We start from the raw sequence: 24928 nt of genomic DNA, 5'->3' as shown, positions 1-24928 counted from the left end.
TGATTTTTTCTAAGCAAAATAATTGAGTCTGTGTCACAAACTCAAATTTTGTAATTCATACATCCTTGCAACAACCTAATGGTGTAAACTTTTGAATTTTCAAGAATTTTAGCTTTTTCACATATTTTGGAATAATCCGCAAAACTTTGCATACCTGATTTTTTCCATTCTATTCAAGAGCCAAATTTCTTGTGACTAAGAGATCCAAGATAGGAGTTCGTAGAGGTGTATCCAGGGATATCAAGGTTGGTGTTTATCCAAGATCGGAGTTCGCAGATGTGTATCCAGGGATATCAAGGTTGGTGTTTATCCAAGGAGTTCGTAGAGGTGTATCCAGGGATATCAAGGTTGGTGTTTATCCACGATAGGAGTTTGTCCAGGAGTATACCAGGGATCTCATTTTTTAGATATAACTTTGACCTCAAGTCCAGGAACATAATTGATGTTTGATATGATACGTACGATTGTTTGAAACACAAGCTTTTTTGTGTTATTCAGGAAATTACTAAATCTCATTGAACAGATGTCTGAAGATAGCTGTCAAAAATAGTAAATGTAAACGACAATAATTATGTTTGTTATTTTCGGGTCCCTTTCATTATTTCTTGATCTTTAAATTTGATTTCATCGTATTCATCGATATCTTATTGAAAAAAATTGACTGACTTTGAAAAACTTATAATCTCATTTTTTTTTAGAAAGAGAAAAAATAATTTATTTTGTTTTAGAGAGATGAAGAAACATTTCTACCTTTACTGGTGTGGGATATGATGAATATAGTTGAGGGGAGTTGGATTTATGACTTCATGGCGAAAAAACCATCTCGAGGTAATTTTCATATGTTAAAAAGACTGTTCACGGAAATAAAAAAAGGAGATTTTTGCGCCAAAATGCAAGTAACTTTTTTGGGAAAAACACAACTGAAAATTATCCATTTTAAGAGTTGGTTTCGTCATTTTTGATTATATAAAGCAGTAAAGGGGACCGCAAGAAATTGAACATAAAATCTGAAAATCGAATTAAGTTTACAGAGCTGGGAACTTTTGAATGGTATATATCGGGATACACAGTACACAGTACACAGTACACAGTACACAGTACACAGTACACAGGAAAACAAAAGTGAAAAAATTCTCGATATTCGCCAAAGTAACTGATTACTTGTAACAAATTTTCTCATATTTTTATCTTAGTCAAAGCTGAAAATATCAAAAGTTTACACCATCAATTTCAAAGTCATATCAGTTATAAGAGTAGTGTTTAAGGAGAGATTTTCAGAACTATGAAATTTACAAGAAATTCTCAGGAAATTTTTGATAATTTTAGAATTATTTGGGTGAACACATTCTTCAGACTTTTTCGGGACTTGGTTACGATTTCAAGATATTTCTTGAGGAACAGATTTCCAAGTTTACATTTTGAGAAATTCCAGAGAATTTCTCCACAGTAATCAAGATAGCATTTTTTTCTCATTAAAGTTTTTACCACAGGTTCCACAAAATTTTCAAAAGAGTTCTCAGTTTTGAGTTTTGATTTTGAGAAAATTCTTTCGTTCGTCGCTGCAGACTCGAAGGTGTGCAGAGAAACCACAAAAAAAGCAATCATTTTTTAAAGAGAGAATGATGGATATCTTGATCAGAATGTGAAACGGACATGTCCATCTATGAATGGAAGATCTATTAAAATTAAGGTTACAGTAAGATCTATTAAAATTAAGGTTACAGTCTCTTAAATTTGACCGAATTTTTGCAATTTTTGTGCCGTTTAATTTTCATTTACTCTTAAAGTTAAAATATATCCAGTGTGCACAATGAGTCGCCGCTTTCATGGGTTGTCAATGTCACTTTAGGAAATTCTTTAAAGAATTCCAGATCCGATTCACAATTTGGAACTCCTTTTTTCAAAGAAGATAAAGATAGTAGAACATTTGTATTTTGATATTGATAATTTTCGTTGAATCTCCGGCTTCGCTTGAATGAGTGACTCTAAAATTACTACTTCATATTATTAAAAGAAAATGGCCAAAAATGTCAATCTAAATATATATATATATACTTTGCTTGTCTGTCTGTCTGTTTAAGTTTTTGTGAAATTAAGAGAAGATGCTCGCAGATAGAGGTACAATTAAAAGTTAAATAAAAGCCTTGTAAGATAGAATAGAGTAAGATCACTAAAACTACATTGACAGTCTCTTCAACTAAAATTTAAACATGTTAATTTTTATACAATGTGTAAATATTTAAGTTTAATCTTTCAGGCTGTTTGACCTGAATGATATTCTTAGAAAGGTTGAGACTAGATTATCCTCAGTATCTAGTTCTACACATCCAGAAGCATCTTACCTAATCAACACAACAATTCCAGTATTATCCTCAGCATCTAGTTCTACACATCAAGAAGCATCTTACCTAATCTAATCAACACAACAATTGCAGTATTATCCTCAGTATCTAGTTCTACACATCCAGAAGCATCTTATCTAATCTAATCAACACAACAATTCCAGTATTATCCTCAGCATCTAGTTCTTCACATCCAGAAGCATCTTATCTAATCTAATCAACACAACAATTTCAGTATTATCCTCAGCATCTAGTTCTACACATCCAGAAGCATCTTACCTAATCTAATCAACACAACAATTCCAGTATTATCCTCAGCATCTAGTTCTACACATCAAGAAGCATCTTACCTAATCTAATCAACACAACAATTCCAGTATTATCCTCAACAGCAAATACAACTTCAAATATACCAATTGTAACATCCTCACAAAGCAATTCAATATCTTCAATACCCTAAGTTTAATTTAATTTTTTCATAAGTAGGTTTTTTCCCGTTGAACTCCATGCGCGGCATTTAGATGGATTGTGTGTGATGGTATTGGATAAGGGGTCTAATTTGTTTTAATATATGAGCAGGCCTAGAAAAATTTGACTATGGACATGTATAACACTCCCCTACCTCAACTCTAAGGGAAAAGTCATAGGGGGGGGGGACATCTATATTAGACAAAAAAAGCCCATTTCGGGATAGGGTTGATAAATTTATAACTTTTTATTTCACTTTTCTATACATGTTACAAATATTCTAGTTATACATTTTTAAATGTTGTAAATTTTGTTAAAAAATCACATGAATTTTTTTCAGATTAACCATGCTGAAGAAACAACCCATGTTCTCTCTGGCACTCATCGGCACATTTTTTGTTGTAAGCATTTTTTCTCTCAATTTTCGTGTCCCCCGTTTTCTAAAAATGCAGAGTTCTTTTTTAAAAAAATTATATTGTATCAGTAATTAGTGATTGTATGCACTGGATCTTTCAGGTTTAAACAGATCAATTCAATCAAAGTACTAAATTTCAGGGTATTGGATTTATCCTAAGTTATAGAAATCAAGTTTACAGTTTTCACAAAGAAGTTTTGAAATCTTATGGTTCCTGGAATGCTCTGCAGGTAAATTTTCTATTTATTTACGAAACCTTTTGTTTGGGATAACGCCTAGCAATTGACTTAGCTCAAAATGCCCTGTGTAAACTTGTAAGTCAAGGATATCTAGATGAATTTATCTTATAATTTCAGAATAAAAACTAAATAAATCCTTTATTTAAGAAGTTTACTCTGTTTATCTCAAATCCAATTATGAAAATTATGAACAGTTTTTTTAGAAAAGTTGGAACTCGGTGTCCGAATTTAATGAATTTGAGCTGCGTCTTAAATCCGCCAAAAACCGGTTTCAATTGAGCTCCGGCTTAAATCTTGAAATAATGAATATGATTTTAAGTGGAACCAACCATATTTGAGCCGCGGCTTAAATTTAAGCCGCGGCTCAAATTCTTTGAATTCGGCCTTGGGATACTTTAAACCGAACATTTCTTGTTATGATTTAGTTTAAAGCAAAACAAAAACTTTTTTTCAGAATAAAGTAACATTTTTCTGGCCAAAACCTCGAAGACGTCCTTTAGGTAATATTTCTTTTACCACAAACTTAAATTTTCAAATCCCTATATCTCTGCAACCTGATGGAGTAAACCTTTTTTATTTTATGCTCTATTAGACCTTACAGAATTTAGAATTCAAAGTTTTTGACATAAGGTTGCTTAGATAAAGGGATTCGGAAATGAGAGTTTGTGACAGGAACTCAGTTTACTTTAGTAATATTTAGGTCAATTTGAGGTTATTGAAAACTGAAAAGTGCAATTAAATATAGGTTATGTAAAAAAGGGACTGTAAATGTAATTTCAAGTGACCCTCCATTAATTGAGAGCTGCAATGTCCGATTTACTACGATACCATTAAAAGCTTTGATAAGGTATGACTTGTATATCAATTTTTCGTTTCTAAAAACAGATTATTTTCATTTGTAGTTTCGTCGCAAGTGACTCGCGCATTTCTTGCTCCAGAAACAATGGAAAAATCATCAGAATTAAACACTTTTCAAGCTGAGATCATGCCCTCTTTAAATGGTGGGTCACATTAAGTTCTAATCAGGTGGACGGTTTGATACTATTCTTGATTTCTGTGGCGAGCTCTGTGATCTAACAAAGGAAATACAGAAAAATCATGATGATGTTATGGGAACTGTTACAGCTAAGGTAACCTAAGAATGGGAACTGTTTCAACTAAGGTAACCTAAGAATGGGAACTGTTGCAGCAAAGGTAACCTAAGAATGGGAACTGTTACAGATAAGGTAACCTAAGAATAGGAACTGTTACAGCTAAGGTAACCTAAGAATAGGAACTGTTACAGCTAAGGTAACCTAAGAATAGGAACTGTTACAGCTAAGGTAACCTAAGAATAGGAACTGTTACATAAGGTAACCTAAGAATAGGAACTGTTACAGCTAAGGTAACCTAAGAATAGGAACTGTTACAGCTAAGGTAACCTATGAATGGGAACTGTTACAGCTAAGGTTTATAAAATCTGATCTCCATTTTTAATCCCGAAAGCAATGAGAGTTTAAAAAGCTTAAAAGAATGCGAGATTTACCCTTTTTATATTTCAAACTGAGATTATTTGATCTAACATAAAGTTTATAGTTTGAAATATCCAAGGTCTACGACAATGGATTGCAAAGATAAAGGAATTATAGAAAATCAAAGTTTTGACAGTTTTAAACTGAAAACAAAAAACTAAAAATCACAACAAGCAACATATGATAACCCAAAACAGTTGGATAAATAAATATATTTAATTAGAGTTCCATAACACGCACCTCTGCCCCTTTAGTAAAAGTAAATTCAACCTATATGAAGCATAAAGTCTGACCGCGTCAACCTTGTTGCTCCGGCTTGACATATCCATAGAGCTAGTACAGCACAAACTGGGACCGGAAAAATTGACCCGGCTCGGAAATTCAAATGTCCTACGGCTGCCCGTGATAAAAATAAATAAAGAAAATCCGCGAAATATGTAATGAAAAAGATTATTTAGGTAGATTGTGCTGCTATATTTGCCAGCGATGAGATTGATAAACCAAGTGGACATGCTGCAATGCAATGGGAAATGATCCCAGAACATATTCAGGTGGGAAACAAATAGGATTGTTACCCTACAATCTACATACAAAGATGGCAACACCCGATTCACAACAGTACCCTATAAACCTTTATCTGATAAACAATTGAAACTATATTTTAATTTTCCAGGTTCAAGAGTTTATATTTCTGATGCTTTCAAACTGTTTCACTGCAGTTTGAAACATCAGGTTGCAAAGATCTAGGGTTTCTGAATTTTTTATTTAAGATTAAAGATATCTTCTAAATCCCCCTATGCAGTGGAAATTTATTGTTATTTCTATACATTTGTAAGAAATAAAATTTTATAAAAAGTTTTTTTAAAATCTAAATTATCCTCTAATTTTGTTTAGAATGAGTTTACTCACCATGGAAAAATATCCGTTAATTCTTGGTTTATTGGTAAGTTAGATTTGATAATGAATCGGATTAAAATATTTTTACTTTTCCATCTAAATATACATATTTTGCTTGTTTTTTCTGTTTGTTTGTAACTGATAAACGTCCAAATTTTTTGTGTGACCTCACATGACCCCAAATGGAAGGTTTATGGATGATCAAATTTCAAAATTATCAAATGATCAAATTTTTTATAACATTTTGAAAATCCACGAAAAAAATATTACTAAATCCGCAAACTTTTTTTTGTAATTGTTTCATAATGTATTCAAAGAGAAAGTTTTCTTAAGCATCAATTAAAATTTAAAATAGAAGATGGACACGAAACGCCCTGAAAACCAGTATACACCAAACTTTGAAAAAATCTGATCCAAGGTTTTGAAATTATGAATTGATAGGGTAAAGACAAACAAGAAAATGGCTGACGCGTAATTTATTCTCTGATAACATGTACTCTGTTTTATTTGATCATGGCCATGCATTTTTATTCTTTACTTCTGAAATTAAGAAAGTAATTGAATTTTCAATGTTTTAGATGAAACATTCCAAGGGGGTACCAAGACTGTAGGAGTTTATAGTAAAGAAGAAATTCAAAAATATAGTAAGTCATATTTTTGTTAGTTGTTTTATTAGACGAAAATTATGTTTTAGTTTTTAATTGTTCGAGATCTACAAGACGTTTGTACGGTGTATAATTGCTAAATAAGAGCGCAAATTTGATCTTTAAAATGTTGCCGGACTGTCCATTTGAAAGCTTTGATTGCTCTTACTAAGTAATTATACACTATACAAATGTCTCAAAAATTTTTGCAAAAGATGTCTCTGCAATACTGCACTCTCAGCTCAACTACCATGTCCAGCCAGACACTCCCTTCAAAATTCGGAGATTATATTGTCCATTTCTGGTTTTAGGAAAGCAACTGACGTCTAAGGGAGGATATAGACTGACTGAACGCTGAAGTCAAAAGTTTAAGATAGAAAAGTTTCGCCCTCATTTCCAGCTGTTTTTAGAACGCAATTTAGTGCGGATTTGAATAAATCTTCGAACACATTTTCAAAGATGTTCGTCATCTATTTCATAAAAAAATGTTTGATTAGTTGACAGTTTCCTGGCTGGGACACCGCTAGATAATTATTCTTCTGGGAGTACGCTAATTAATCAGGTGATGCATTACTAGAATTCTTAATGCGTTTGGTTAGTTTTTGGTTCGGTTTTGGTTTGATTTTGGGTTTTTTTGATCGTTTTTGGTTTGGTTTTGGTTCGGAACTGGTTTGATTTTGGTATTTTCATAGTTTTTGGTTTGGTTTTGGTTCGGTTTTGGTTTGATTTTGATTTTTTCATCGTTTTGGTTTGGTTTTGATTTGGTTTTGGTTTGATTTTGGTTTTTCCGTCGTCTTTGCTTTGGTCTTGGTTCGGTTTTGGTTTGATTTTGGGTTTTTCATCGTTTTTGGTTTGATTTTTTTTTGATAATTTTTGGTTCGGTTTGGTTTGTTTTTGGTTTTTGCATCGTTTTTGGTTTGGTTTTGGTTCGGTTTTTCGTTTGATATTTGGTTTTTATCGTTTTTGGTTTAAATATGTTTTTTTTATCTTTTTTGGTTCGGTTTTGATTTTTGTAAAAATTAAGGTGTCAAAAAACCAGGGGGGGGGGTCAAACGCCTCCCCCCCCCAGCATGTTTAGAGTTAAATACTTTCGATTTTCTTGAAATAGAATCGCTTTTTCATAATTTTGCTTGACAAAAAATCTTTATATCTCTTCATTTGAAATAATTGTTGTAAACTTTGATTTGTAATCTTTATATCTTTGCAACCCGACGTCGTAAACCTTGATATTTCAAACAATAATTTCTGCTAGATTGAATGGGAGTTTGAAATAGCACAAGTTTACGCCATGAGGTTGCAAAGATACATAAGTTATATAGAATTAATTGTGACTAGAACTTATTTCTATTTGAATATCAGGGTTTAGAACAGATAGATGTAAAGAATAAATCTATTCTTATAATTGGTACACAGAATCCATGGGTCGAAGCAGTCGTCCTCTCAAAGTAAGAAATTGGTTTTTTCATTTTTTTTCATGACATATTTCGACCATTTTTTAGTTGAGATAGGGAATATAAAGTTTTTAGTTTTATATTGAAATTTATTTGTTTAAATTGTTAGAATTGTGTTCAAATCATTTCTTTCTAATTATATGTGAGCTAAAGTCATTTTGTATTAAAGTCTGTATGTATCAAAGTATTTTTTTCGTATTAGACCTATGTGTAGGTGTCAAGGTCTATTTATGTTAAAATCTATTTGTATCAAAGTCTATTTGTGTTAAAGTCTATTTTTGTATCAAGGTATATTCGTATAAAGTCTAGTTATATCAGTCTATTTGTATTAAAGTCTATTTGTATTAAAGTTTATTTGTATTAAAGTCTATATGTATCATAGTCTATTTGTATTAAAGTCTATTTGTATTGAAATTTGTATTAAAGTCTATTTGTATTAAAGTCTATTTGTATTAAAGTCTATTTGTATTAAAGTCTATTTTTTATTGAAGTATATATGTGTATCAAAGTATATTTGTATTAAAGTCTATTTGTATTAAAGTCTATTTGTATTATAAGTCTATATGTATCACAGTCTATTTGTATTAAAGTCTATTTGTATTATAAGCCTATATGTATCAAAGTCTATTTGTATTAAAGTCTACATGTGTATCAAAGTATATTTGTATTAAAGTCTAATTAATGTAACAAAGTCTATTAAATATAATGACTCAATTTGTGATTAAGTCTTTCTTCAGGGATCCATCACTTGTAATGACTCTAGAGTATGGAATGTTTAAAAGTGAATTTCCAAAACTAGAATTTGTAACTCCAGCAGTTTTCAGGTGTTTTTTTTTTCAGATTATATTTAACATATTGTTGAATAAAAATTGGCTTTTTTAAATTATAATAAAAGAGATTTCAATTACTATATATGAGTTCTAGACTTAAAAATCTTGTATTGTATTGCTAAATCACTGTATCCATTGTGGACACTTTTGACTTTATTCTTAATCCTCTCTTTTGGATATCCAACTAATGAGAGTTCTCTTATTGGTCGAGGACAAAATCAAATATTTCTCGGCTTCTAATTGGTTTTCCGGTTTCTTTATTCTGTCAATCTTAAGATAAAAAAAGATGAGCTCAAGCATTGATCTCGATATCCACAATTCCAAGTTTCAGCTCTGATAAAATAAATAATTAAAGTAAAGTATGATATGTTAAATGATAAAGAAGATAAGGAGGAGACAATGGAGAAGTTTTTTAGGGAAAGATATAAAAAGCAGGAACTTCCGCTTTTTGACGTGATAATTTCCTACTCTTCATTGGAACACTCAGGACTAGGTAAGGAAAAAACTATTATTCTTTATTTCAAAATCCTACATTGCGGTTAATCTATCATTTAAGTTATTTCTGTATTCTAATTCAGTTAATGCCACTTACAATAAACATTTTTTCACCTGATTGTTCTTTTTTTCATTTGGAAAACCGGTTTTTGTTCATCGCTCTGAAAGGAATTGAGTTTTTTTCCACAAACTAAAGTTTTCTAATTCCTATATTTTTGCAACCCATTGTCGTAGACCTTAGATATTTCAAACTATGAATTCTGTTAGATAAAATGATACATGTTTTAAATATTAAAGGTTTACACCATCAGGTTGCAAATATATAAGGGATTAGAACATTTTAGTTTGTGGCAAAGACTCAATTTTTTTTGTCAAAAAAATGATATAAATTTGAAAAAAATAAATAACTCACTGACTTGAATTCTAGCTACAAAAGCTAAAAACAAAGGCTAAGTCTAAGTCAAATCAAATATTATTTAGCCGAACAATAAAAGTCCTCCTCAAATTCCTTTGTTCCAGTGTATATATGTGGATTTAAAAATCTTGCGAAAGGAACAGAGTTTTTGCAAACTCAAATTTTCTAATCCTTTATATCTTTGCAACCTGATAGTGTACATCTTTGATATTTAAAACTTAGATTAGCTGATCAATCAGAATTTAAAGTTTGAAATATCAGAAGTCCACCACATCGGGTTGCAAAGATATAGGAATTACAAATCTGAATTTGTTTCATAAAATTAATTCCTTTGCAGAAAAAATGACTAATTAAAAAAAAATTATTTGAGGACGATATGGAGATGCAATAAACCCCTGGGGGGATATATTAACCATAGCTAGAGTCAGCTGTGTATCCAGTCCAGATGCTAAGGTAAAGTTAAGGGACCCCTGGTGGGATATCTTAACCATAGCTAGAGTCAGCTGTGTATCCAGTCCAGATGCTAAGGTACAGTTAAGGGACCCCTGGGGGAATATATTTACCATAGCTAGAGTCAGCTGTGTATCCAGTCCAGATGCTAAGGTACAGTTAAGGGACCCCTGGGGGGATATATTAACCATAGCTAGAGTCAGCTGTGTATCCAGTCCAGATGCTAAGCTAAAGTTAAGGGGACCCCTGGGGGGATATCTTAACCATAGCTAGAGTCAGCTGTGTATCCAGTCCAAATGCTAAGGTAAAGTTAGGGGACCCCTGGGGGGATATATTAACCATAGCTAGAGTCAGCTGTGTATCCAGTCCAGATGCTAAGGTACAGTTAAGGAACGATATATTAACCATAGCTAGAGTCAGCTGTGTATCCAGTCCAGATGCTAAGCTAAAGTTAAGGGGACCCCTGGGGGGATATCTTAACCATAGCTAGAGTCAGCTGTGTATCCAGTCCAGATGCTAAGGTAAAGTTAAGGGACTGGACACTTGATTTTAAGGGATCTTTTATTTACAAAGTGGCATTTTCCATTCACAACGGTACCCATTCATATTTTTGAGAAGAACATTTTTGACTGCAGGGAAACTCATCACATGCACAGTGTGCTCTGTATTTATAGTTGATGTTTAGACAAACACTAAACAGGTACATCTGTGCATCAAACATGCCATCCTGTAAATTTATGCCAACGGTGCCTTTGAAGGAAAACACCTTTTCCTTCTTCAGCTTCATAGGTTCTTTAAAACTTTTCTTCTAAATAGTTGGATTTTTATTAGGACAGTTTGATTTAAAAGTTGTTAAATTCAGTTAGTGATTGGTGTTCCAGTTGCTGGAGTAGACAGGATAGAGTTTAATGCTGCCAGGTGAGTTTAGAAACCAAAATTTGTGTATACCATTTTTAGCTTTGGACATCGTACACTAGATTCACATAGATTCAGACTGCTATGAAAAGTTGTATTAGTTTTCGAGACTGGGTCAACTTTGAAGATGTCACATCACCTTGACCTTTGATTTAATCTCACTTACTCGAACTTTTAATTTTGTGTAGCCCTAAACATGTACATTTTGTTACTCAAAGCACGAGGTTTTAGCTTGAGATTCTCATAGATTTTTACAGATTTTTAAATCATCGTCGTCTTTTCAACCAACCTGCTTTCTAACCTGTGTGCATTCAAAAATAAAATTCAAGATGTCTGAAAGTGACAGTTTCAAAATAAGAGCTATAGAACAAAATGATTACGAGAGATAAGGCAGCGCTAATCTATGCCATTCAGAATCTAATTGTTGAACACTTCTGATAATCAAGAAATAATGGGACTCCCATAAATAAGACTTGTTTCCATATTTTCTTATAGTTTATGAACCGATCTTATACATTTTTTCATAGAGTTTATGGACTGATCTTATTTCCATATTTTCCTAAAGCTTATGGACCGATCTTTTCCATTTTTTCATAGAGTTTATGGACCGATAATATTTCCATATTTTCCTAAAGTTTATGAACCGATCTTTTCCATTTTTTCATAGAGTTTATGGACCGTGTTTTTCTTGTTGGAATATATGGACCCATCTTATAGTTATATCCATATTTTCCCAGGGTGTATGGACCTATCTAATATACATATTTTCCTAGGGTGTATGGACCCATCTTACATCCATATTTTCCTAGAGTTTATGGACCAATCTTATATCTCCATATTTTCCTAGGAGTTCATGGGCCCATCTTATATTTATATTTTCCTAGGGTGTATGGACCCATCTTATATCCATATTTTCCTAGGGTGTATGGACCCATCTTATATCCATATTTGGTGACAAATTGGAAACTCTTTTGGACATCTGCAGGTAAAGCTTAATTTTGGAATCTTTGGAAACATTTAATTATCTATTCGTGGCTTTTTATTTTTTTATATATAGAATTTGATTGAATTTGAAATTACGCCTACACCAACCCTTTCAAAGAAATATTCATGAAGTAGCCGGCAAGGGACAATAGGCTCAATGTCTAGTAATCCTCTGTTTGTAGAGTGATACAACGATGTTCCACGACGATACCTGATACATAATTACCATCCTTATCTCTTCCGTACAAATATATGAATCAGTTTTACACAAAATCAACAATATGGAAAATATTTATTGTCTAAAAGGATCCCTGGATTCAACAATACCGGACATAATTATTAATGTTAGAATTATTAATTGTACACGCAACTCGATATTGAAGGGTATCCTACAGTTTTCAGTCCCTCTAAAGTCTAAACGTAAAACTACGATGTATATCTGTTTATATAAAGTAAATTTAGAAAGTTTTAAGATCTTAATTTTTTCGCTAAACTTTCTTATTTTTGTTTAGGAAATTTTACCCCTGCTCCAGATCAGGATGTGAATTACCAACCTGTTTATATATTTGAGAAAAACCATCAATAATGTATTTAGTAAAAGATATTTTAAGAGACAGGGTTTCTCAAACTTTAATTTTCTAATTATTTTTCTAATCTTTTTATCCTAAAATTGTGTAAACGTTTGATATTTCAACAAAGTCTAACCCAAAGATAAAGGGATAAAAAAGTTAGAGTTTGAGATAGCACCTTTGTTCAATTAAGTATAAGCTTTCTCTGATAAGGCAAGTTATTATACACACCTTGCTTGTCCTCTCTGAATAGTATGTAATCAGTGATTTAGATATTTTCAACAAACTTGATTTCATCCATTGACAACTTTTAAAAGGATGTTCTGTGTATTTTTTTAATTTTAGTTTGATGTNGCTTCTAGCTGGTTGGGCTAAATCTATGCAAATTCTGGGAGGGGGCGGATGGTACAACATATATTTATAGCCTAATTTGTCAAGGCAAGTTCGTTTGCATAAAAGTCTATCTCAACTTACTTTTATTCTGATGATGTGACCAAAATATGGACTATTATAGATTTATTTGAAAACCAATAAGTCATTCAATTCAATAGCCTTGGCATTGAAATAATAAAAAATCGTTTAACAATCAAGAAGTTTCTATTAAAGTGTTATAAATGATAGTATATCAGCAAAAAGAAATAGTTTTTCCTATAATCAATACGGACTTGTTAAATTGTTAAGCGTTAATTTCAGATGAATATGACGAGACAAAATTTCTTCATATTTATTCTTATTTGCCTTCTAGTATTTCAACACTTGTTTATGCATTTACAGGTAACACATAGTTTACAATGTACATTGTACATTGGGTTGTTAATGTTTTTATTTTTTTTTATAAAACGAGCGTTTCGTTATGAAAACGACGACAAAAAATTCAAAAACGAAACGATCTTTTTTAAATAGTTCGTTTTTAAAAAAACGATCATCATTTCATTAAGTATCGTTATCGACGACCCTTCGCTAACGATCGTTAACGATGACCCTGCGCTAACGATCGTTAACGACGACCCTGCGCTATACGATCGTTAACGAAGACCCTATGTTAACAATCGTTAACGATCGTTAACGAAGGGTCGTCTTTAACAAACCTGGAGGGCATCAGTACTTATCATTAAGTAGTTTTAAAGAAAATATCAAGAAGTTTTAGCTCCCCCACAACTTTTTAACTTCATATAAGACAATATTCGATAAAGTTAAAAGTATTTTTTTTTCAAAAACGATCAATTTTTTTCAAAAACGACCGTTTTTGTAAAGTTCGTCGTTACGTTAACGATCGTTAACATATTTATCAATAACATTTTTTTTAAATGATCGTTTTTATTAAAACAATCGTTAATAAACGGTCAATAATCGTTTTTAAAAAAACGACCGTCTTTAAAAACGATCATTATTTATATTCTAAAAGTTCGAAACGAGTGGGTAGTTTTTAAAAACGATCTTTTTTTCCGAAAACGAAACGATCATTTTTGAAAGAAAACTAACAAAAAACAAAACAACAAAAGGATCGTTTAACGATCATTGTGAAAAACGACCAACAACTCTAACTGTACAATGTACATATACAGCTGTGGAATAGAAAAATGACTGTAGTCTTAAATTTTAAATATAAAAATATTCGAATATAAAAAACAGATATTGTGCAGTGTACTGGTGAACTCATTTCACTTAATAAGTGGATTTTCAAACTACTTCCTTTGTAACAACATACAAATAATTGATTGCTTAAAATTTATTATTCATATTGCACAGTTTTATGGGGCCTAGTATCACACTTCCTTATAACTTACAAGTGTTAACAACCTCGGCTTCTAGCTTGTTCTAACCACAACCTCGGCCTCTAGACTGTCCTAACCACAACCTTGGACTATAAATAATATATATATAATATAAAAGCCCAAGTTTTTTTTTATTTAAAAATGCATAAAACAAGATTAACAGAACAATTTAAAACAGAAAATGAAAAAAATGTAAACATTTTTATAAAGGCTCTCGAATTTTAAAAATGTGAATTGTTGAATTTCAGTCTCCGGATACTATGGAAACCCAAAGTACGATGCTCTATGATAAGTTTGAATGCAATGTAAGTATAGATTTTTTTTACATAATCTAGTCAAATGTAAAACTACAGCCCAAAATAATATTATAAAAAACGCAATAAAATCTAACAGAAAATATTGAAGGAATTGAGTTTTTGTGATAAACTTTATTTTTCTAAAATCTATTTCTTTTCAACCTACATGATAATTCTTGGATAATTCAAACTTAGATTATTTATCTAACAGACTTTACTCTTCAAGGTCTACTACATTGGGTTGAAAAGATAAGGGAATAAGAAAAGTTTATGACAAGGAATCAATTCGAAAAAACTTGGAATTTTCAAAGTTTTGATTGTGGAATTATAATTTTAAGTTTGCCCTTAACTTTAAGGTTGGCCGTAAATTTTTCTATAATAATTTTGCAGATTTTTCTCTTTTACTGATGAATACAAAAATTACATATTTTTCAGGATATTTGTTTAATATTGTTTAGTCATATAAAGCATCCCTGGGTCACATGAGATACCACAAAAAACTGGACCGGATCGGTTCAGCCGTTTTACAAAACATCAGTGGAATCCAACCTTGACATATTAACCATGGAATTGAAAAATTACATATTTTCTTAGATTCAGCAAGGAAATAAGTGTTTGTATGGAGCTAAATCTTTCTTTAGTCTCTGCTCTGGTCCGCCGGAACAATTAATTTGTAAAGATCAAATCAGGAAAAACACCATGAAATATACATGTTTAATAGTACAAAGTGTTCCTAAAAAACTGAATATTTAAAAGGCTTTGAAAGAATAAAAGGGTTCTTTTTGTAAACACATTTAAAATTGTTTTTAAATCAAAAGCATGCCGTGGTCTTGACTCTTGACTTGACTTTTTATAGAATAGTTTTTTTTATTTTTTTTATCAAAACACGATGAAAACCTTTGCTATTCTATCTCATATTCTAATTAATTTATTCAAATTCAATGTTTGAAAAATCAAAGGTTGCCAAGAAATAAAAATTAAAAATAAGAGTTTGTGATAAGTGTTAAGTTTTCTTATTCCATGATGTATTTTTACTAGTTCAGTATTATTTGTAAGTATGAAATATATCTTAATAACAAATATTTAAAGTTTGTTTAATTAAATCATAACATTCGATCATACATAATAAATTACAGTACCTTTCAACATGGCTTAATATGGTCGTCAATTTCCCCTAAACACATTGGAGGGTCACAACATTTGGTAAAAGTATATAATTCATCTTTAAAAATCTATGTTATCTGATTTAATCACTTTTCAAAAATAAAAACTAAAGATTTTTGATACGAGAATAGTAATTTGTGGTAATTGATTTCTTATTAAAAAGTCTTCCAGGTTTCTTACAAAAGGTCATCCTCTAAACCTATGACTATTTATTAATATATCTATTCTTGTGAAACCAGAATGTACGCTAGCGCACAGTGTGAACCCAACTCAATTCATGTTACTTGAACTTAGTTATATTACAGAAAATTGTATACTTCCCAACTTCCCAATCGGTTAAAAAATTAAAACTGAGGGCCACATGAAATTACGCCCTTAAATTGTTAATAATAATGTTTACTGTTTAGAGTGATTGCAATGGCAGATTGGGAAATGTTATGATGACCTATGCTACCTTATTGGTTAGAATTTTTTTTTCGGAGAATTCAAATTTTTAACAGAGAACATTTTTTTATCTTTTCTAAATACTTATTCCTTTAAAAGTAAATATAGATAAAATGGCGCCACATTTTAGTATTTATAGTTTCATGGGAATTTAGCTTTTGCCTCAAAACTATGATTCCCAATTCCTTTGATATTTTAAACTATGAATTCTATGAAATAAGGATTTGAAAATGTTGGTTTGTGGCAACGACTCAATTCCTTTGTTTATTGAAAGAGCAAATATTTATCTTTCATCGTGATATTTTTTATTTTCTTAAAACCAAAACAAAGATTAATTTAATGACAAAGGAATTGACTCTTTGCCACAAACTCTGATTTTCTAATCCCAATATCTTTGGAACCCAATGTCGTAAACCTTTGATATTTCAAACTTATATTTTTTGATCTATAACAAAAGTCATAGTTTGAAATTTCAAAGGTTTACGACGTTGGAATCCGAAGATATAGGGATTCGAAAATCCGAGTTTGTTGCAATGCAAAGAGTCAATTCCTTTAATAAAACGATTTTTTTTCAGTTTTTCTCGAAGGAAATCAATCAATAAATATAAATATAAATGTTCAAATAAACTTTTAGATGTTTTTTTTCACAATTTCCCCGAAAATCTTTTTTTTTAAATTTAAAAAGCTTGATTATTTTCGTGAAAACAAAAAAGGTTCTATCAATTGTTGAAAATACTGGCAAAACAAAAGTTCTGTACAACAACATCAAATATAGAATACATGTTACGTAGAATAGTAATTGACTGATTTAACGAAGTATGGCTTTAGTGCTCTATTGAATGAATATCAAGAAAATGTTCTAAACAATGCTTTTCAGTCAGATGCTTTCAGCATTAAGAAAGGTGACAACCGCCATGGCGACATGACAAACTTAGAAAAAGACAAACTGCTGAAAGTACAAAGGCCTAAAAAGAGAAACTCCGGATATTTTTCCTGCTGAACTCGGCCACTTAACGTAATACAGCCGCAGAGCTCGGGCCCATGAAGAAAAGAAAAAGTGTAAATTCTTTATTTTAAACATTTCACGGAGTTTGTCTAGTCCGAGCTTTTTGTACTTCCGGAATATTTCAAAGTACTGACTTTAATATCATATTTCTGACATGAAAACATGTTTTTTAGATTTTTGTTTGTTTAAGGAGAGATTTTAAAAAAACCTCCAACCCACAACGTTTATTCAATCAATGAGCATGGTGAATATATATATGATGAATTTCTGGAAAATATGGAGAGTAAACGTTATAATTTGCTTCTTGATATTGGTAAGTTTTTAACAATTTTTTTGAAGTGGAAGGAATTAGTTTGATCAACACAACCCTGTTTATTATCAGGAATATTTTGATTGAAATCCAATTTTAAAAATTCGCTTCTGTCCAAATATTTCAAATATTTATCAAAAATGGGCGTACCAGCAATCAACTGTAACACCAAAAAACCTATTTATTTATAATCTATGCTAAAGCTCATAACTTTGTGGTTAATTTCTCTTTGAATTTATTATGTAGGTGTGTACCCATTAAATTTTGGACTCTTCTATCAGATTCGAGATGAGTTGAAAAAACATTTTCAGGCAAGAAATAAGACTTTTTTAATTTTTAGTAAAATTTCCATTTCTAAAGAATTGTTGTTTTTGAAATTCAATTGATTACTAAATAAAATTATGTTTAAATATGAATTATTGAATTGACATATTTGATCTCTGTAATTAGTTCCATCCTGAAATTATGAAATCTGCAAAAGATGCTATTAATCAATCAACTTGGGAGATAAGGTATTTTTACCGTTAGATTTCTGACAATTGAAAAATCTAATTCAAAGTTAAATTAAAAATATTATAATTCATTACCTCAAGATATAGAATAATTTGTTATGCATGGTGTTTAAGGTGAAAGCGTATATTCATTTTCCCAAAAAATTTCTTTCTCAATTCATTCATATCGTCCAGAGAAATAAATAGAGATATAAATCTATAGACTTTAACATCTAATGTCACTTTAAAGTCACTTTCAAAAAAGTTCAAAAAATATTAAAAAAGACTACTTTTTATTTCAATTTTGATTTCTTCCAAGCTTTCAAACATCTTAGATATACAAAAGATTTGATGAAAGCTTGCTAGAAATCAAAATCTAAATCTAAAAGTTGTCTTTATTGTATTCATTGTATCAAAACTTGCTCGCCGTAGAAACCCAGCACTGAATAAAAGTCGTCTTAGTTCGTCCAATTCTCTTTTAGAAGAATTAAGACAAGGCTTTCTGTTTTTTTTTAAGGAAGAATTACGACGACAAAGCTATAGTGTATGTTGGTGTTCATGCCAGGAGAGGAGATTATTTAAATCTTAAGAAACCAGAATTTCAGGTAATTAATCTGTTTATGAATATGGCCTGTTTTCAGGGGCGTACGAGAGCATTTGTGTAAGGGGGGGGGGCACATTTTGCCCCCTTAAAAACCCTTTATTGATATTTTTTTAAATGTGTAATCTATTCGATCATATACAGTATCACACTTCCTTATAACTTACAAGTGTTAATGAGTTATTTATGTAATTTTCTTAAGTGGACTCCCTCTTAATACTGTGGTGTAAGCTTCAAGGGGTGAACAATAGAGATGAAAACGTTTCTTAAAAAATATCTATTTTTTCATAGGATCGATACATATTGTATTATAAATCAAATTTCAAATATATATTTACACTGAACCCCAATGGGTGCCCACCGTGTAGGGGGAGGCCAGGGGGCCTCGTACGCCCGTGCCTGTTTTTCGGTCCGTTTGCCTATATATCTAAATAATAAAACAAGACATTCATAAATAAGTTCCCTCTGGCCTACCAAACCGCTGGACCGAATGGGCTGAATTTTTGTGGACACTCATATGTAGCTTGGGGTGACAAAGGCTAAACAAAATTCGAATTTTTTTTCAAAATAATTTCTTTAAATTTTAAACGCCGGGCTCTTCAGCTAGTATATAATAAAGCTCTTAGCTTGTTTTTACTTGCGCGCAATTGCGAGCCCTTTCGCGCAATTTCGTAATAATTGCGCGCTTTAGCGGGCAATTCCGTCCAACTTTTTTTTGTGTTTCAATTTTTTGATAATATCCAATTTAAACCTTATGGCACGCAATAAACGCAATTAATTATTGCGCAATTTCTTTCAACAACAAAAGATTAAATTTAAACTTTGGTTGTGACATACAATGAACTGAACTTCACTAACATTTCAGTTTTAAATGCTAAGAACATTGAATTTAAACTTGATCTTTTGTTTTATAATATTCATTTGCAGCCTGACAACCAGAAAACTCTGGCATGGGAAGATGACATTTTAGACTCAAGCAGACCCATGTAACTGAATAAGTGATTTAAGAAGTTACTTATTATTGTCTTTCTGTACCATAGTTTTCTGGTTCTCACTGCAGCAAAACATCTAATTTTGAAACGAATACTACAATTTTCCATTTTAATGTTCATCCAATGTAAACAAATGAAAAACGTATTATAATAAATTGTTAATTAGTAGCTTAACCACAAGAAACTTTGCAAATTTTAAAAATGTTGAAACTAGTGAAACTCGGACCTCGATTATTTTAAAATCTACAGTTAAAATTGTTGACTTTTAGATGGAAAAGCAATTCCGTTGCACCCAATTCCGTAAATATTTAAATGCTTCCTTATTCGCAATTATAGCGCAATGAAATGGCACAAGCGGAGGCAAGGCGCAATTCCGCGCAATGGAATTCCGATTGGAAACCCTATTTATATATATATAGCTGGCCAAACGACTGGACCATATTGGCTGCTTTTTTTTAAGGAAACCCATGGGTACCTCGGGGGTAACCTGTGATAACAAATTGAAATTATTTCTTCTTCAAAACTTCACAGGCAACGCCAGGCACTTCAGCTAGTATTCAATACACGTCAAACCAGCAGAACCATGCACGCCCAAATTTATTTGTGGCAACTCATATATTCCTAAGGAAGGTTTATGTTAGGTTCAAGATGATAAACATTTATTATTTTTTTTAAAAGCTTAAGTTTCAGAAAAAAATGTTTAATATTTTTTGTAGGATTTCATGGCTGATGATGATGTTTGGAGACAGTACTTTTCATATTGTTTTAGTCTTATCAGGTTTACTCACTTTTATTCAAGACATGTTAACTTTGTAAACTCACAAAATAAAAGCAAAACATAATTAGGAATCGTGTTGATCATTCGGGCAACAAAACTATATTCCTCATGACAAGTGAAGACACTGATTGGTTAAAAAATAATTTTGGATCTGAACCAGATGTAGCATATCCAGGATATTATGGAGTAGAAGATCTACCAGGTTTGATAAAAATATTCTGATACTATTCTTCTAAAATGCAAATTTCATGTGGTCCACAATTTAAATTTAAATTAAAAATTTATAACATTAATGTTGAAGGATTCGATGATTACGTAATAACTGAAATGATAAATATGTTATGTAGTGAGTAAAAATCAATGTTTTCTATTTGTGCATAATTTTGCATATTTTTTTCTCTTTTCTTTTGGAAACCTGTATTTTCAAAAAAATTTATTTAAACAAATTTTAACTACACCATTTATATATGTATTTATATCTTTGTGTGTGAATAAATCTTTATAATAATATTCATTTATTCTTGATTTTATCGCAAATAAATGGAGAGTCCCTTGAAATTAAATCTAAAGTCCATTTAAAATACATATTTTTGATAACATATAAAAATTGCGTTTTTAAATCATCATCTACAGGGTGTCCCACGAAACATGACAATAGGAAGACGACTTGAAAGACGTCTTTGATATCTGAATTTATTTGTGACATTTAGTCTTCTATCTACTTTAACATGTAGGATTCTTGAAACAATTATCACATAATTCTCCTAGCCCTGGCATTTCAAGAAAAGTGGTCTGCGTTTTTTGTGCTTTCAATATTACCGGAGATATAAAGAGTTTGGTTCAGATTTCAATTTTGTTAAATAAAAGCAAAATTGTCGAACTCTGAACGAAATTCTTCATATCTCGGGCAATATTGAAAGCACAAAAAAGGCAGACCACATTTTGGAAATGGCAGGACAAGGAAAATTTTGTGATTATTATCTCTAGAAATTTACTTCTAAAATTAGGTTTACAAATAAACACAGCAACTTATATCAAAAATCAAGACGACATTTAAGTCGTCCTGCATACTGTCATGTTTCGTGGGACACCCTGTTTGTATATTTAGGGGAGAAAATGCCTGCCAGAGATTTGTATTTGTTTACACAATGTGACCACATGATCAGGTGAATATACATCTTCATTTAGAAACTTGTTTCGTACATTTTTAGGTTTGTGGTAAATAATGATAGTACAGTTAAACCCTAAATCGAAAGAATTTATTAAATGTCGCCTTGAAAATTTTTCAATGGGCTTGAAAAATTGTTATCCTCTCGAGTTGCGGGTTTCTAAAAACAGGAATAAAGAGTAAAATATGTAATTAGACGTTCTTGAATGTACAGACTTGAGTTTTGAAAGAACACTCATGAAAATTAATAATGAACAGGGTAATACAGGCAGAAGGTCTGGGAAAAGAAATTAACGGAATAACTTTGACAGAAAAAAAGTGATAAGCAATTAAAAAGTGTTTCCAGTTGTACAGGGTGTGTCTTAAAAAACCTCAATATAGTAATTTCCAATGTTAAAATCTGTTAAAGATCTTATGGAACATTTGGTATGTGGGGAGGATTCTGGTCTACAGGTACTAACTTTATTTTTATGATCTCTTAATGTTTGCAACCTGATGATATTTCAATTTCATAAATTCCCAAATGTTAACTTATTCGTAGGAATTGTTTTATATCCCTACACTGGCCGATCTATAGAGGTGAAAATATTTGAAATACTTTTACAAACTGATCTATAAGGAAATATTGTTAAGCTGATATTGTACACTGGTTCCCTTTAATTATTTGCTTGAGAAAACTTGTAAACTTGTAGACTTGTAAACTTGTAAACTTGTAGGCTTGTAAACTTGTAAACTTGTAAACTTGTAGGCTTGTAAAGTCTATGAGTCATTTTAAACAGATTCACCCGATTCGCAAAGGAACCTTTTAAATCTTTTGCTGTATATAACAATGCGCCAGTAAGTCCTTTTAAACATTTATTTAAAATATTTCAGGAGGAGCACATTTCTGCTCATGTGAACAGTTCAAACTGGGAACCTATAGACATTAACAGATTTATAAAACCAAAACCAACTATTAAATAGAAAATATTCCCTTTTCAATATTCATGTACGCTCCCTTTAAAGGGAGTACGGAAAGTAAAGAAAAAATGTTGGTTTTGTTTTTGCTTCATGACTGCCGTTACTTTTTAATTGTTTGACATTTTTTCTAATGATATGCCTAGGGATGAGTAGTAAGCAGTTTTGACTTTTTTGAAAAACGTTCGTTTCGTTTTGTTAATGGAGAAAAAAAGCTAAAACAATCCTTTTTGAAACTATCGGTTTTAAAAGGGTTGAAACCAAGTTATGATAGTTTTTTAGAGGAAACAACGAAACTATCATTTTCAAAACAATCGTTCCGGAAAACAATGGTTTACATAAATGGAAAAACGATCGTTTTTGGAAAAAATGATCCTTTGTTAAATGAAAATGATAGTGATGAAACCGATCGTTTTGGTATAAAAATGACAAAAAAATATTAAATGAAAAATACAATTTGAATCTACAAACCTCGCTTCGAATGATGAATTTTGATAAAATAAAATTGAAACACAGACGATTGTTTTTTCTTTAAAACTATATGTTTTGTCCTTTCGTGTTTCGTTTTCAAAGGCTTAAAACTAACACATCCTTAGTTTTAACAATTTGCTTTATTCTTAAAACTAATAAACTAAAAACTATCGTTTTCCGATCGTTTTTGAACACAATGCCCATCCCTAGGTATGTCCCCCTTTTTTAAAAAAAAGGGGGGGCGCTGAATATTTACTTTCTAATTTTAAGACTGATCTTGACTGGATATGATGAAAAAGGCCTAAATCGAGCCAATCAGTTTATCAGATATTTAATTCCCAATTTCCATTTTGCTATTGTGCAAAATGACAAAATATTAAATAATCTACATCCATGTACGATTATAAAACAAATATAAGCTGGGCCAAAATGTTAATAATTGGCCTGAATGATATTATACTTATTCAATCACAGTTTATAAATTCTTGTACATTAAAGACAATGGCATAATTGAGATTTTGTAAAATTTTCCAACATTCAGCTCCCTGTTCAAAATGATCCTTTAAAGTATTTAATTTTGTTATCTTACTTTCTTATAATTTTTGTGATATAATTTTATATTTCGTTGTGCTCAAATCAAGTTATAATAAAGAATAACATGTTTTATATTCTGGAAATGAGAGAAAATATTAAAACCATATATTTCCGACTCTGAGATCTTGTTAAAAATTTACCGTTTTATTTTTTAATTCCACGAGACGTCAACGTATGTTTATTTTTAACCAGATGTGTTATTTTATTCAATTAACACGGTAAAAAAACATTTCTTTTTCTTGAAAAACAATGTCATATTATGACATTTATTTCAATAGTATAATGGTAATTTTATGTTTGTGTAAATACAGCAACATAATAAACGATTAATGATTTCTACCAATGATAAATTGTTTAATATTTCGATCTTTTTTACTAAACAAATTATTAAAAATAATACTGCAAACATACTTATTATTAATATATGTATAAAATTATAGGACAATTCTAGCAGTATTGGTATTCTTAGAAAACGAAAAAAAAATTTTTTTTAATATGATTAGGCTAGTTCACAGTTACATCACAGACAGGACATTTTGAAGAAGTTAAGAAGTTACACATTTCATAGATTTAATATAAACTATTTAATTCATAAAACATTTCATAGACATGACATTCCGAAAACAACATTTTGAATATTTCATTTCCTTTTTAAAAAATTAGTGCATTTCAATTTCAAAGATAAGACACTTCATAAAAAGAATTATAAATATATATAAATACTATGCTTGGGTGCCTCCATGTTTGTTTATGTCCAATAAATGTCCCAACAGCTTAACCGATTGGGCTTCATTTTTAAAACTATAAACTATTGAAAGGTTTATGAATTAGGTCAAAATTTACAAGAATTTGGCCTGGAAATAATACCGACCATTGTTTTTTTTAACCCTATCCAGATTGGGATATTTCGGTCTAATATAGATTAGGTTGGAGGTGTCCCCCCCCCCCCCCAACACCTTGATTTTGCAATTAAAGTTTTCAAGGACTGTTCTTTAAAAAATGGACCTCTATCTTTAATGGTTAGGGTTAAAGGGAGGATTTTAAAAAAGTTCAAAAAATACGTCGGAAAAAAGTTCAAATATAAATATTTTTACTTTTGACAAATATTAATATGTGACACATGTTTTTATATCTATTTTTCAGGGGCTTTTTAATATACATAGCCCTGTAGCTTAATCAATAAAAAAATCATTAACCATTTTTGATTTTTTTGAAACACCAACCCGTTTTTAAGTCATTTGGTAAAAAGCACCCCC

The 24928-nt window shown here is 30.9% G+C and overlaps 2 protein-coding genes across 7 annotated transcripts; both read left to right on the top strand.

Annotated features, from left to right (window-relative positions):
* Positions 1–2894: 2894 nt before the first annotated feature.
* LOC111698435 (uncharacterized) lies at positions 2895–12680 on the top strand. Of its 2 annotated transcripts, none has more exons than XM_023468778.1 (15): positions 2895–3211; positions 3366–3455; positions 3919–3964; positions 4491–4594; positions 5434–5526; positions 5870–5918; positions 6451–6516; positions 7014–7078; positions 7876–7961; positions 8705–8791; positions 9214–9290; positions 10078–10160; positions 11020–11075; positions 11993–12057; positions 12569–12680. In XM_023468778.1, the coding sequence occupies exons 1-15, from the start codon at positions 3158–3160 to the stop codon at positions 12640–12642; spliced, it is 1095 nt and encodes a 364-aa protein (XP_023324546.1). In that variant the 5' UTR covers positions 2895–3157; the 3' UTR covers positions 12643–12680. The 2 variants fall into 2 exon arrangements, with proteins under 2 accessions (XP_023324546.1, XP_023324544.1); XM_023468776.1 differs by having other exon boundaries at positions 11957–12057.
* A 334-nt stretch (positions 12681–13014) lies between these two features.
* Positions 13015–23744, top strand: LOC111698433 (galactoside 2-alpha-L-fucosyltransferase 1). Of its 5 annotated transcripts, none has more exons than XM_023468772.1 (17): positions 13015–13399; positions 14649–14705; positions 15291–15385; positions 15735–15747; positions 16268–16321; positions 16880–16891; positions 17122–17206; positions 17504–17623; positions 17867–17931; positions 18071–18132; positions 18629–18716; positions 20421–20482; positions 20551–20684; positions 21591–21648; positions 22060–22103; positions 22192–22229; positions 22524–23744. In XM_023468772.1, the coding sequence occupies exons 1-17, from the start codon at positions 13319–13321 to the stop codon at positions 22611–22613; spliced, it is 1158 nt and encodes a 385-aa protein (XP_023324540.1). In that variant the 5' UTR covers positions 13015–13318; the 3' UTR covers positions 22614–23744. The 5 variants fall into 5 exon arrangements, with proteins under 5 accessions (XP_023324540.1, XP_023324539.1, XP_023324542.1 ...); XM_023468771.1 differs by having other exon boundaries at positions 13016–13399; positions 17501–17623; XM_023468774.1 differs by lacking the exons at positions 13015–13399; positions 14649–14705 and having other exon boundaries at positions 15306–15385; positions 17133–17206; positions 17501–17623.
* Positions 23745–24928: the final 1184 nt, after the last annotated feature.

This window comes from Eurytemora carolleeae, unplaced genomic scaffold, assembly GCF_000591075.1.
Source record: "Eurytemora carolleeae unplaced genomic scaffold, Eaff_2.0 scaffold164, whole genome shotgun sequence".
Classification (NCBI taxonomy): Eukaryota; Metazoa; Arthropoda; class Copepoda; order Calanoida; family Temoridae; genus Eurytemora; species Eurytemora carolleeae.
The sequence above is the reverse complement of the archived record's forward strand: the minus strand, read 5'-3'. Positions and strand labels throughout refer to the sequence as shown.

Coding starts and splice junctions, on each gene's coding strand:
- LOC111698435 (XM_023468776.1), top strand. CDS start 3,158: ATGCTGAAGAAACAACCCATGTTCTCTCTGGCACTCATCGGCACATTT. Junction 5,919..6,450: donor CGTTAATTCTTGGTTTATTG/GTAAGTTAGATT, acceptor TCAATGTTTTAG/ATGAAACATTCCAAGGGGGT. Junction 9,291..10,077: donor ATTGGAACACTCAGGACTAG/GTAAGGAAAAAA, acceptor AAATTATTTGAG/GACGATATGGAGATGCAATA.
- LOC111698433 (XM_023468771.1), top strand. CDS start 13,319: ATGAATATGACGAGACAAAATTTCTTCATATTTATTCTTATTTGCCTT. Junction 18,717..20,420: donor TTAAGAAACCAGAATTTCAG/GTAATTAATCTG, acceptor TATTTTTTGTAG/GATTTCATGGCTGATGATGA. Junction 21,649..22,059: donor CAATGTGACCACATGATCAG/GTGAATATACAT, acceptor AATCTGTTAAAG/ATCTTATGGAACATTTGGTA.